The sequence below is a fragment of the Magnolia sinica genome, chromosome 8, assembly GCF_029962835.1.
Source record: "Magnolia sinica isolate HGM2019 chromosome 8, MsV1, whole genome shotgun sequence".
NCBI classification, from domain to species: domain Eukaryota; kingdom Viridiplantae; phylum Streptophyta; class Magnoliopsida; order Magnoliales; family Magnoliaceae; genus Magnolia; species Magnolia sinica.
Genome location: NC_080580.1, coordinates 2,681,891 through 2,695,862, shown reverse-complemented (window position 1 = coordinate 2,695,862; position 13,972 = coordinate 2,681,891). Strand labels below are relative to the sequence as shown.

Sequence of the window (13,972 nt, the reverse complement as noted above, 5' to 3'; positions counted from 1 at the left end):
GTGAATTTCAATGGTGAAAACGTTGTTTGCTATGCTAAAACCCGCCAAATGATCTGATTGGCTTCATTTTTCGGCTCAACCCCTAAAATGACTTGGGAAATAGGATGGAAGGCATGGATTAAAGCCATACATCAAGGTGGGGCCTGTATGAGTGGCCCAGTCAAAAATCTAAAAACCAACTGACGTTTTTTTTTAATTATATATATATTATTTTTATTTTTTTGTTAGCTTGTTAGTACACACACTCCATGTTAGCCATACCTTGCTTCACATCGAGCGTCCAGGGAACGCTGAACGGCATGGATAAACACAGCATCATGGTGGGTCCCACATGTACGTGGCCTATGTTTCATCAAGGTGGGTCCCACATGAACGTGGCCCACCTGATGGGTTTGATATTTGTGTTTTCTCATCATCCATAAGATAGGGTCCACATGATTTGGACGGTTTGGTTAAGACATACATCAAGGTGGGGTCCATTCGAGTGGGCCACACATCACACAGAAATGAAAAAGGGAGAGAGAGAGAGAGAGAGAGAGAGAGAGAGAGAGAGAGAGAGAGAGAAACACCCACCTTCCTTCTTTTTCCTCCGTAGTGCTCTAAAGCTCCAATGAGGCTCCTTCAATGGTGGAGATGGGCTTCTAATGGTTGGATTGAAGGCGATCTAAGGTGAATGTGGATGGAAATGGGAGGGCTGTCATGGACGTTTGGGAGTTCTCCTTGTTGGAATGGGAAGAAAGAGAGGGAGAGAGAGAGAGAGAGAGAGAGAGAGAGAGAGAGAGAGGGAGAGAGAGAGAGAGAGAGAGAGAGAGAGGAGAATAGGTCATTATGGCTAGTAATAGGCTAGCTATGATGGATTGTAAGAGCTTGATAATGATGGGTTGTAAGAGCTTGTAATAATGAGGTTGGAAAAAAAATGAGAGCATTTATAGGGTAGGCTAGGTAGGGGGGTAGGTTAGGTTGTAGAATAGGGTTAGGTTGTAGGGATGACATCATCCTCATTATGATTATGGAAAAATGTGTACACCATGGCCCGCAACATGCGGTCCACCGCCATGATCGTGCACGGGTCATATCTTGGGATCTAGACGTCGGATTGACGCACGAGACGTGGCATCAGAATCATAGTGACGACATGGTCCCAATAGCATAGGTCTCGGGTCGAACCGACTTAGGTGTAAAGGGTGTGACTCAGGGTCGAGTGCAAATGAAATTTACAGGTAGCAGGTCACCGAAATTTGACTGGGAGGACCACGGAGGCATACAGAACGATATGGACTAGGATACGGGTCTCACACAATGAAAGTGTCTGTAATGTTGTGGCTATTGGTACGGTGCGTATCAAAATATTTGATGGGGTGGAGGGTATCTTAACTGATGTCAAGCACGTTCCTGATTTGAAGGAGAATCTGATTTCTATTGGTATGCTTGAGGCAAAAGGATGAAAGTACACAGGTATTGATGGTGCTCTTAAGGTATCTAAGGGGGCACAGGTAATCATGAAAGCGCAACCACTTGGTAACATGTACAGGTTGATTGAGAGCACTTCAAAAGGTGGAGTTGCAGTGGTTGTAGCGTATTCTACCTCTGCACATGTGTGACATGCTAGGCATGGCCACATGAGCGAGTAGTGCATGAAGGCTAAGACGCGCGAACAGGGATACAGATCAGGTGGAGCAGCCACCTATGAGAAGAATCACACGGCATGATCGTAGGATATCGGCGAGGTACATGAACGACTCCAATATCGCATGGGATTCATCTTCTATTCGGATGACTTTAGGTGAGCCTGGTTCTGAGAAGTGAAAGGTGATTATAGGCAATGTAATGGAATCGTTGTACTAGACCGACATATGGGAGCGGGTGGAGCTTTCAATGGGCCGGAGAGCGGTTGGATGCAGGTGGATCTTCAAGAGGATACAACATAGATAAAGGGCGAGCTTGGTAGCGAAGGATTATGCTCAGAAAGAAGGGATTGGCTTCTCAGAGATATTCACGTCGATGGTATAACAAGTGTCTATTAGATCCGTGATTGGCACCATTTGGCCAATGTGATATTGAGCTAGAAGGATGGATGTGGAGTTTGCACTTCTACAAGGAAAAGTGAATAGCAAATCTACATGAAACAACCAGAGCATTTCGAAGTTAAAGGGGCTGAGAAAAAACTTTGCAGGAGATCGTGGTTCGACTTATCACCTAGGTAGTGGTTTGATTCCTTCATGGTGAGTCAAGAATTGATAACATATAGATCGTCAATTATGACATGTCTGAAATCAATGTACTGAAGACTCTGTTAAGTAGGACATTTAGGATGAAGGATCGAGGGGCTGCAAAGATGGTTCTCGGCGTTGAGACTAAAAGAGGAGTAGGCTTTGGTAATTACAGGAGGAATACCTTGTGTGTATGTATTGATCAAGGATGTGATGGGCCAGGTAAAGCCGGAGAGTGTTTCCTACGCGTCTCTCCTTAAGTTTTCCTCAGGACATGTCCCAAAACAAACAAGGAAAAATAAGATATCTCATGAGCCTTATTCGAATGCGGTTGGCAATGTATGCCATGGTTTTGGACTGGTTATTTCACAGGCTATTAGTTTTGTAAGCAAGTACCCCGACAAGCAATATTGGATAGCAATGGGATGGTAAGACGACTACGTCTTTCCTTTTGAGAAGACAGGAACAAAGGTGGTTGGGCACGTGCACTCAGATCCGGCAAGCATGTTCATGTAGATCGTTCCTGTAGAGAAGTTCAAGTTCTGTGCAACTTCTCTGGGCTTGGCGATGGCATAAAAGAAGGATGGATCGTGCACGAGAAGTGTTGATTGAAGCTATGATGTGATGCAGAGATAAGAGAATGGGTCTAGGAGCTACATGGTTCAAGATTGAAGACTTGGTGGAGATCATTGTCAAAAGTCTTCAGTCCATTGCTCGACCAGTTGAGGGTCCACTCGACTGATCGAGGCCCGCTCGACTCAAAGTCCAACGAGCTCGTTTTTTGGGTGTTCGTGATGCTCAACCACTCGATGGTCAGTTTTGACCGGTCGAGCGGGTTACTTGACCAGTCGAGGGCTTCCTTCGACTAGTTGAGGTTACATAGATCCTACGCGGACTACGTAAATTTGAGGCAGTTTCCGGACTTTTCTAGACTAGATGTGTAAGTGGAGTTTTCCAAACTATAAATAGAGGTTTCTAGAGCTATTCTAAGGTATTTTAAGGCTTTCTAAAAGTTTTCCAAGAGTTCCTAAAAGGGTTTTAGAGTTATCAAAGGGTATGGCAAAGGTGAGATTCGAGCTTGTTCGAACCAGGTAAGCCATCTCTCTCTTTGTAATTTATGCTTTTATAGTGGATTTCTGTCGCTTTGTGCCATAGTTTTTTCTCACAAGGGTTTTTCACGTTAAATCTTTGTGTTCTCTTGTATGTGCTTGGTACCATTGGATTGCTATCTTAGATCTAGATCTGTGTGATTCCGTAGGTCAAAATCCCAACATGCATGCAATCCAATCAAGTCATCGAGTGACATACTTTGGTCAGTAATATGGTGAATGAATGCAATCAAGTCCTTCTGCTCCACTTTCTCCTCTCCATTTTTGCAATTCACTTCCCATGGCCACATAGACATGAGTAATGTTAGGACATCGATTGCATGGTGTACCCCAACACCACCCAGTAACATGATGGATGTACTCTATGGAGCCCACCATGATCTCTATCTTTATACACGTTTTCTATCCATTTTGCTAGCTCATTTTATGGTATGAGCCTAATAATATTAAAGTCTATTCAAAGATCAAGTGGACTATACCACCGGAAAAAGTGGGGATTGAATGCCCATCGTTCAAAACTTCTAAGAGCCACAAAAGTTTTGAATTAAGCTGATATTTATGTTTTCACCAGAGTCTTTGTGACTTCATGAATACGGTGGATTACAAATAAATATAACTGTTTGTTAATTTCCTGTGGTGTGATTCACCTAAGCTTTGGATATGCCTCAACTTTGGACTCTGTCTTAAACAGTGCCGGCAAAATGGATGGCAACCCGGATAAAACATATATAACAGGATGGGCCTCACAGAGTCCTGACACCATATGTAGCCCCTTGTTGTTGGGGTCACCACGCAATCAGCAATGTTATGGTGATTCGGATGGAAAGTAGCTGGTGAGCACATCTGGTGAAATAACGTGGTGAGATTTGACTGTGGGTGTGCTCAATGATCACACATGAACTTTCTTGCATCCCCTTTGCATGCAAATTAATTAATACTATAGCAAAGAATGATGGTTGATGCACAGGCACGTAAAAATGCGGTGTAATAGTATGGCAATTCGCCCTTAGTAGAGACATGCAACAAGAAGCTCTGTGAGGCCAATATTGATGTGTGCGCGTGCCATCTGCTGATCAGTTCATCTAGCCCATATCAGGACACTTGAGTAAAAGAAAAAAACCAGGTTAATACAAAACTCGAGTGGGCCACAGCAGAGGAATAATGGAAATGGGACCCGCACCATTAAAACCTTCGTGTGGCCCATATGATGCCTATATGACATCCAACCGTTCATTAAAGTAAGTACATCTAGGATGTCGTAAATAAATAAAAAATAAAAAAAATCAACTATAAACTGGTCCAAAACTTTGGTGGGTCCAGCTAAGTTTTAAGTGTGCACCCCATCATCCGTTTCATGTGGTGTGGGCCACTTGAGTTATGATTATCAGACTCAATTCCTAAGGGGAGCTGCGCAAATAAAAGGCACATGTGTCAGTCAAATTTAGAGTGGGCTGTTCGGCTACGTTTTTGTTCAAGTAAAATGTGGGCTTCATTGCTCAGCCTAACATGCCTCTGACTAAGAGTAACCATCTAGGCCCATTCTCTAAATCATCTAGGCTCATGTCTGTAGGGCTTATGTTCTAACCATATAGGTCCATGCCTGTACCAGCCTATCATCCAATATCCAGATCTGGGTCATCAAGACGTACCCTGGCCCGTTCAGATGTTAGGCCTAGATCTTGTGTTCAGGCCTCAGTCACAACCTTAAGGCCAAGCAGATCCAAAAATTCATCTTGGGGCATGATTCCAAAAATATTGAAGTAGATCCAAATCTCAGGTAAACCATAATACAGAAAATAGTGGTAATTGATAAGTAAAAACTTCACGTGAGTCACAATTTTTTTAGATCAAGCTGATATTTTCGTGGTCTCTTCATTCAGGTCTTTGGGACCTTATCCACAGGTTGGATGGCAAATAAACATTCCTGTGGCCTCCATGAATTTTTTAATGGTGGGGATTCGGTCACTACTGTTTCTTGTGGTATGGTCAACCTAAGATACGGATCTGCAATATTTTTGGGATTATGTCCTAAAATGAGCTTTCAAAATGGATGGACGGTGTGGATGTAAGGCACATGCATCACAGTGTGACCGACAGTTAGGGATTCACCAAACGTGGTGGATCCCACCAAAACTGCGCCCTTAATACATTCCCTCCAACTGGTGGGCCATATGGTTGATGGAACATAGTAAAAGTCATTTAGATGGAAAACTTTCAGCATCCTATTATTAGAATTTTCCTTTTTGTATTCAGATCATAGTTGAAGTTTTTTCTTCTTCACCCCAAATTCCATAGCCACAAATCAATAGCTAATTAAGATTAGGTTTTTCTCCATTTGCTTTTCTACCAAGGTTTTATATACTTGGGGCCCACAGGATGAGAGGTCAAGGATCACTAACCTACAACCATGTGTACTGGAGCTGATGGCTGGGTGGCAATGAACCATGAGAGGTTGCTACAATGGGACGGAGGTCGATCGGCCTCTTCACCTCTTGGCATCAGCCAATTAGACTTGGTTATAGACTCCATTGTCTACTTAATCATGTTTTAGTACTTGTGAGAAGTAGCACAACTACTGAAAAAACCAGACCCAGTTCTCCGTGATGTCTAGCCCACCAATGTGGGCTGGGATGAGCCGGTGATACTATTGCCACCCAACATCTGAGCCCAAGTCAGGTTGGGTATATCTACACTAATGCAAGACACAAAATGATGATGGGTTAATTGTGAGTCCCACCCCACATCCGAGGGACATCTTCCTTGACAAAGTAGGGCTAGGGAGTATCAGAAAAGCTCATTAATGTGAGCCCTAGGTGCGGCTCTTTGCTTCTCTACCTAATCTTTGGGGTTGGTGTAACATGGATTATATGATAGGCGTGGGTTCTGTCCCAGCCTGAATCTGTTGTACAGAGTTGATCCCTTGTTAATAAAATTATATTGTTTGAAAAAATTAAAAAAAAACCTGCCATTTCCACTATCCAAGTATTTAGAACATCTAGGCCGATGGTCTAAAGCTTCCCTATTGGGCTACTAACCATCTAGGACCATGCTTTTAGGGCTCATGCTCTAACCATCTAGGTCCATGACCCTGTACCAGCCCCCTATTCATTATCAACATTTGGGTTGTTTACATTGACATTATGCATATCAAGGCATACCCCAGCCCTTTGAGATATTGGACTTAGATATTGTATTCAGGCCTCCGTCCCAAAACAAAGGCCAAGCCCAATGTAGGCCTACTTCCTGTAAACAATGATTAGGTAGAGTAGAACTTTAACCTCACAAATCATGCTAGTCCACTCCTCAAATGAGGAACCCGTACAGAAAAATGGCTGTTTTGAAAGAAAAACACAAGCGACCTCAATATACACATGTGGTCCAAGTGATGAATGGTCATTCCTAATATTTGCCCAATGAAATGATTATAGCCATTCAACAAAAAAATGAACAATTGCAAGTAATTATCCACATTTAACAGGCATTGTTAGATCATGCAATAGAGAAAAGCCCCACATTAACAGTTTATAAGGCCGTTGCATGTTTCCTCATTCTGTACCAGCTTTCACACTAGCACAAGCACAAGTTGAAATAAACCAAGCACAAGCACAAGTTGAAATAAACCAACTTCAAACATGAAGCTTAATCATAATTAACAATTACATATCACATAAGATAGAGATGAGAAAAATCCTCATTTTACTGATCTGGCAGCCTGAATTAGGACCAGAACAATACACATGCAGTTCTCACAACGAAATCTTCACATGAACATCTGCATTTGCATTTGCCAGCTTTCACCTAGTCTATCCGGACATGCATTTAGGTCGTTTGGCAGGACATTACAATGTTTGGATGGTTCTAACACTTTTGTTGGTGGTATATCAATGGACATTTGCAAAAAGAAATTATTCACAGTCATCATGCTAAAGATCTTAATCTATAATGGGACTTTGCTAGATTATAATGGCATTTTGAAAAGGGTTTATAAAATGTTCAGCAATTAAACACCTTAGAAACAAAATAATTTTCTTATTATAAGTAGATAATATCTGTATCCTATTACATTCATGATACAATCTTCCTTTGCCTAAGATGGGACAAAATAAAGGAAAATAAACAAATCTTCCTACATATAAAGCATCAGTACAAGCTCACTCATGAGCCAAGATTATATATATCTAAAGCTTGTTCAACAAACTTATTGTATTTCAAAATCTTTCTTAACAAACTTGCAGTAATATCTCAGTACTGACTGAGGTAAGATGTACCTTCACCCCACAGTGGTGATCTAACTTGTATCTCTGTGAATTCTGACCTCAGATATAAGTCCTTGATTGCATGCATTTCCATGACAACATTTTTCATCTCCATTCGTTCTCTCGGAGATTCCAAAGAACACAGCACACCAATTCTGACCATCGAAATCAAGCAATCACGCATTTTATTCCTTGCATTGATATGATTTCCACTGCCTTGAGTAACTTCCGCTTCTTCAAAGAGATATGGATCTACAATCTCCATTACTCGTTCATGCAACGCCAACTTGGCAAAATGATGAAGGCTTAGATTGTCTTTAAACATGTCATCAGTTGGCCCCTTTCCAGTTATCATCTCCAAGAGAAGGATTCCATAGCTGTAAACGTCTCCTTGTGTAGAAGCTTTACCGCCCATTGCATACTCTGTAATTTGTACATCTCATATTTAAACATAAGCAAATATTACATTTAAACAATTAATTATCATTTCCGTTTATCCTAAAGTTGGGAATTTCTAACATCAGCAGAGAAAGAAAGCACCAAATGTGAAAGTTCGCCGGATCCAATGGTTGTATGTGAAAATCTCCTTTGGATATGTATTGAGTACCTTCATTGATATTTATGTTAATTGAAACTTTATGGTTTCCTAAGTATTTAGCTGCCCATGGAAGTTCTTGTGGGCCCAAGTTATGTGGGTCAACATGAGAAATCCAATGCAACCGTCCATCAATTTCAAAAGCTCGTAATAGTATAGCAACTTGATAAATATTAAGATCCAAAACTCAAGTAGGCCATACAACACCTAATAATGAGAATGGAAATGCCGAATGTTGAGGCCTTCCTAGAGCCCACCATGATGTTTATATGCCATCCAAACCGTTCATCTGGTTATTCCCACTGGCATGAACTGAAGCCATAAATATTAGCGTAATGCGAAACTTTTATGGCCCAATGAAAGTTTCAATGTTGATCCTTTAACACTCAATGATTCCTGCCTTGTGGCCCATTTGAGTCTTGGATCTAAATAATTATTGGGTTGCTGTCCTATTGTGAGCTTCTAAAATTGATGGATGGATTGGATTTCTCAAAGACATCACCTTGGGCCCATATAGCCTACACCCATGGAAGCTTTCCTTAGGAGTAGGGCACAAGTATCGCACAGATACACATAAAAGAATAAAATTAAAGAAAATATATGAATCTTACCTGGAGCGATGTACCCAATAGATCCCTTCACCCCAAGCGATATGGTTTGAGCAAACTCAGATAAAAACCTCGTTAACCCGAAGTCACTCACATGGGCAATCATGTCATCATCAAGAAGAATGTTGCTCGGTTTTAAATCGCGATGCACGATTGGTGTTTGGCAATGATGATGTAGATAATCCAGTGCAGAAGCCACATCAAGCGCTATATTTAACCTTTGAATAAAGGTTAAATTCCCCCTCTGCTGGTCATACCCATCTTTGGGTAACCACCTGTCTAGACTTCCATTGTTCATGTACTCAAAAACTAAAGCCTTGAACTCGTTGCCTTTATAATCAATGCTTGAGCAACAGGTTAAGATTTTAATAAGATTCCGATGCCTAATGTTTCTCAAAGCTTCACATTCGGCCATGAAACTCGTCATAGCTCCTTGCTGTTGAAGGTTGAGGACTTTCACTGCGAAAACAGTTCCATCTCGATCTTGTGTTCCTTTATATACAGAACCAAAGCTTCCACTGCCAATCAAATTTGCAGAAGAGAAGCCATCTGTCGCTTTAAAGAGGTCTGCATATGATATGATCATGAACGGATCCTCCACGGACGGCGGAACAGGAGGTTTCTTTCTCGACTTTCTTACCCAGTACAGAGTGGTAACAAAACATGATAATAACATAAGACATAGGACAACACCAATTATTGAGAATTTTACTTTTGAAGCAAGAGACATCCCCAATTTCTTGGAAGCTTGGCTAGAGCATGCAGGCAATTTCAATTCTTCGATACCTCCACAAAGCTTACTATTTCCGAGTACCCAAACTTCACTGGCATTTCTAAAGACCCCTTGTTTTGGTAATTCACCCTCGAAATCATTGAAAGATAGATTGAGGTATTGTAAAGCAGAAAGGTTCTCCAGGTATTTTGGAATCTTTCCAGACAAGTTGTTGCCTGAAAGATCCAGGGATCGAAGGCCTCTTAGAGTACTAAATGTAGAAGGAATTGACCCGTGAAAGAAGTTCCCATCCAACCCAAGATACTCTAGGCTTAGACAGTTACCTAGTGTGCTTGGAATTTCGCCTGACAATTTGTTATTAGAAACATTCAAATTCTGGAGAGCTTTCAGGTATCCGGCTTCCAATGGCAGATCACCGCTAAACGAGTTGTTTCCAAGAAAGATTTCAATTAAAGAGGGAAAGCTGAAAAGTTGTTTGGGTAAGCTACCACTAAGATTATTATCAAAGAGGTGCAAGAACTGCATGTATGTACAATTTCCAAGACTTGAAGGTACGTTCCCTGTTAGACTGTTTTTGTATAAATAAAGTATATACAACCGGGACATGTTTTGCAAGGAAGATGGAATATTTCCAGATAATTCATTTCTACCGAAGGAAAGAAACTCCATTCTTTTAAGCTTCCCAACACCAATGGGAATGGCACCCGTTAAAAAGTTATATTGCATAGACAACTTTGTTAAGCTGAAAAGGTTTTGAATCCCAGATGGGATGCTTCCGAATATCCTGTTATCACCAAGTAATAGCCGTGTCATTTGGGTCGAAAGATTAGCTATGGAGTCAGGCAACGCACCGCTGAGACGGTTAACGCTCATGTCTAGTATTTGTAAGCTAGTACAATTGGTCACTGAAACGAGAAAACTCAAGTCATGAGATTTCCCAGTTCCAAGTCATTTCCGCCGAAAGATACCTTGGTGAGACTCTTGGGGCTTCCAAGATTCATAGGCACGGATCCACTAAAACCATTGACCACAAATGTAATAAGTTCCAAGTCCTGAAGCGTTGGGTAATGAAACCGGTATGGGTCCTGTAAATTGGTTTTCTGAGACGTAAAGATTTTGGAGATTAGGGAGAGCGAGGCCTAAGTTGGAAGGAAGATTTCCATTCAATCTGTTATTTGCCACGTCCAATATGTTAATGGATGAAAGATTGTATAGGGAGGGAGGAATCCTACCTGACAGATTATTAGAAGCAATTGCAAGCACCTCTAAGCTTACCAGCTGGCTGAGCTCACTTGGGATGCTGACTGTTATACGTAAGATAAAGGGAAGTGAGAGACGAAAGGTTTCCAAGTGAAGGTGGGATGCTTCCTGTAAGACTGTTGCGACCAAGGTACAATATGGTGAGCTTTGACAGAGAGCCAAGATCAGTTGGAATCCTCCCTGCAAGCCGGTTCCGGAAAACCAAAAGGACTTTGAGTTCAGAACAGTGGGTCAGATTTGCAGAAGAAGTCACGTGTTATTTCAATCGAAGGACGTCCACAAGTGATGTGGACGGAAGCCTTTTAGAGCGTGGGCAAGGCCTAACTCGTGGGGCCCACATTAATGTATGTGTATAATCCATGCTGCCCATCCTTTTTGTCGTGTCATTTTAAAGCAAGGGCCCAAATCTCAACCTGATCCAAAGCTCATGTGGGCCACATAATAGAAAATAATGGTAACAATAGCACCTACTGTTAAAACTTTCCAAGCTCACTGTGATGTTTGTTAGAAGTGGACACTGCCCAAGTCAGAACTTTTTGGACCCACGGCGAGTTGGCCGACAAGGTGGATGAAACGGATCACCCCATTGTAGGCCTTTGGTACCAATGGTTAAGTTTCATTTAGTAGTAAAAGAAGTGAACATGTGACAACCACGACCCATATGACATGATAACTACGACCCTTGACAACCACGAACCATATGGGCCCACATTGATGCATGTGTACAATCCACGCTGCCCATCCTTTTTGCCCTGGCATTTTAGGGCTAGAGTTCAAATATCATCCTCATCCAGAACTCGTGTGAGCCACATAATAGAAAATAATGGTGACAGTGCACCCACTATTGAAACATTCCAGGCTCACTGTGATATTTGTTAGAAGTGGACATTGCCTAAGTCAAGACTTTTTGGACTCACGGCGAGCTGGTCGACAAGGTGGAGGGAACGGATCACCTCATTGTGAGCTGATACCAATGGCTAGCCTTTCATTTGGTAGTAAAGGAAGTGAACATGTAACAACTACGACCCATATAACATGACAAATACGACCCATATAACATGACAACTACTACCCATGACAACCACGACCCATATGGGCCCACATTGATGCATGTGTATAATCCATGCTGCCCATCCTTTTTGCCATGTCATTTTAGGGCTAGAGCCCAAATATCAGCCTGATCCAGAGCTCGTGTGGGCCACATAATAGAAAATAATGTTGACAGTGGCACTCGCTGTTGAAGTGGATACTACCTGAGTTAGAACTTTGTTGGCCCACGGCAAGCTAGCCGACAAGGTAGATGGAACAGATCACCCTATTGTGGGCCTCAAGCTATGATACAAATGGCTAGCCTTCCATTTAGTAGTAAAAGAAGTGAACAATGAGTGGTGTGGATCGTGAGGTGGTTTATGAGACAAACAATCCCATCTACCAAGAATCAGAGCCAATGTGGAAAATTCTATGACAATGAGTGGTCTGTATCATGTTCACGTTCCAAGGGAAATTCAATTTGTCCAAATTGTTGACCCAGATCTTAATGAGTCACCACCATTTTTCCAAAGGTTGTCGCCTAACGCAAGGTTTTTGAGTCCGATGTTACATGTAGTCCTCGTCCATAGTGGACACTGCTTATATCAGTGGATCCCTCAATGTTACTCACTCTGATGTGTGTTTCTTATATCCATGCCGTCCAACCATGTAGAGAGATCGTTTTAGGATATAGGTATAAAAACACAGCAGATTCAAATATCAATTGGACCACGCCACAGGAAACAGTGGTGATTGACCATTAAAAACTTCCTATAAGATCCACAAAAGTTTTGGACCAAGCTGATATTTGTGTGGTCCTTTCATCCACGTCTTTATGACCTTACCAACCGGTTAGATGGAAAATAAATATTCCAGTGGACCCAATAAGTTTTTAATGGTGGGCCTTCAATCATCAACGTTTCCTGTGGTGTGATCCACTTGAGATTTGGATTTATGGTATTTTTGAGCTCCTGTCATAAAATGAGACGAAGAAACAGATGGATGACGTCCATATAAGAGGTGGACCCATAATATGGGATCCACAGAAGCCATGTCTGACCATAATGGACTTTAGATGCGCACGCGGTGAGCATGTGACCACCGACCTCCGTGTTGGCCGGAGACTCGAGTCCACCGTGGTGGATGTGTTTTATCCATGCTATCCTTTCGCCAAACCCTTCTAAGGGTCCACAGTGATGTTTACGACTCATCCAACTTGTTGATGAAGTGACACTGACCTGAATTGAAAACACAAATACCGGCTTACCCGAAACTTCCGTGGCTCCACATGTTCCTGCCATTGAAACCTTCTTGGGTCTAACTTGATGTTTATATGCAATCCAAACTGTTTATAAGGTCAGACCGTATGAATGTTTCAATGGTGGTCACTGAATCCCCACTGTTTCCTCATCGTATCACACTCAGTTTTGGATTTGCCCCATTTTTGTTCTTATGAATTTTTCACAAAAATCACGGTGGGCCCCACCTACTAGCATCCCAACGCAGGAGTTTGCTGCGTTTTTAAATCTGACAACTGGAGCCTAGTTCCGGTAGTCCAGACCATTAATCTGTTGCTTCCCACTATGGAACGACTATGCCCCCAAAAAGCTCCTCTGTAAGACAGTAATAATCTTAAGCTTTGTGAAATATACTTCGTTATATGTTGCGATCCAAAAGGAAAAATAAAATCAGGTTGGCCACAACCTGGGGAAAAGTTAGAACGGGGATCACCACCGACTCTTCCTAGGTCCACCCGCATTGTTTCTATGCCATCAAACCAATTCATCACGTTAGCCCTCACAGATTGAGGAGATAGCCCTAAAATCACCCTAACCCAAAACTCAGGTGGTCTACACAAAGCGAGTTTAGATATTTTAATTATGATTTACACTGTTCTCTTTGTGTGGCCCATCTAAATACTAAATGGAGCGGAAGGTGTAAAATCCTTTGTATTAAGTGGATGACAGTTAATCAGATTACATGGGTAAACATATTACAGGCTATGGTTCTATATATTGAAATTTTTTGTTGAAATTTCTTAATGCATAGAGAATTCTGAATACGGCATTCCAACCCTCTCCATAAAGTGACGTCTTCAAGTTATACTTTATTGAAATATACTTGTCACCACTTTCACAACAAATGTCAAATGCTAATCCTACACTCTCTTTT

At 41.8% G+C, this 13,972-nt stretch overlaps 1 protein-coding gene and 1 long non-coding RNA gene across 2 annotated transcripts; one reads left to right on the top strand and one right to left on the bottom strand.

The window, feature by feature from the left end:
* The first annotated feature begins 5,830 nt into the window (after nucleotides 1–5,830).
* LOC131253831 (uncharacterized) lies at nucleotides 5,831–6,770 on the top strand. The gene is made up of 2 exons (XR_009175296.1): nucleotides 5,831–5,939; nucleotides 6,089–6,770. It is a non-coding gene; the product is annotated as an uncharacterized LOC131253831 (long non-coding RNA).
* Nucleotides 6,771–7,530: 760 nt separating this feature from the next.
* Nucleotides 7,531–10,453, bottom strand: LOC131252587 (probable LRR receptor-like serine/threonine-protein kinase At3g47570). The gene is made up of 2 exons (XM_058253202.1): nucleotides 8,782–10,453; nucleotides 7,531–7,998 (listed from the first exon to the last, which is right to left on the bottom strand). The coding sequence occupies exons 1-2, from the start codon at nucleotides 10,382–10,384 to the stop codon at nucleotides 7,562–7,564; spliced, it is 2,040 nt and encodes a 679-aa protein (XP_058109185.1). The 5' UTR covers nucleotides 10,385–10,453; the 3' UTR covers nucleotides 7,531–7,561.
* Nucleotides 10,454–13,972: the final 3,519 nt, after the last annotated feature.

Coding starts and splice junctions, on each gene's coding strand:
- LOC131252587 (XM_058253202.1), bottom strand. CDS start 10,384: ATGAGCGTTAACCGTCTCAGCGGTGCGTTGCCTGACTCCATAGCTAAT. Junction 7,999..8,781: donor TATTGGGTACATCGCTCCAG/GTAAGATTCATA, acceptor TACAAATTACAG/AGTATGCAATGGGCGGTAAA.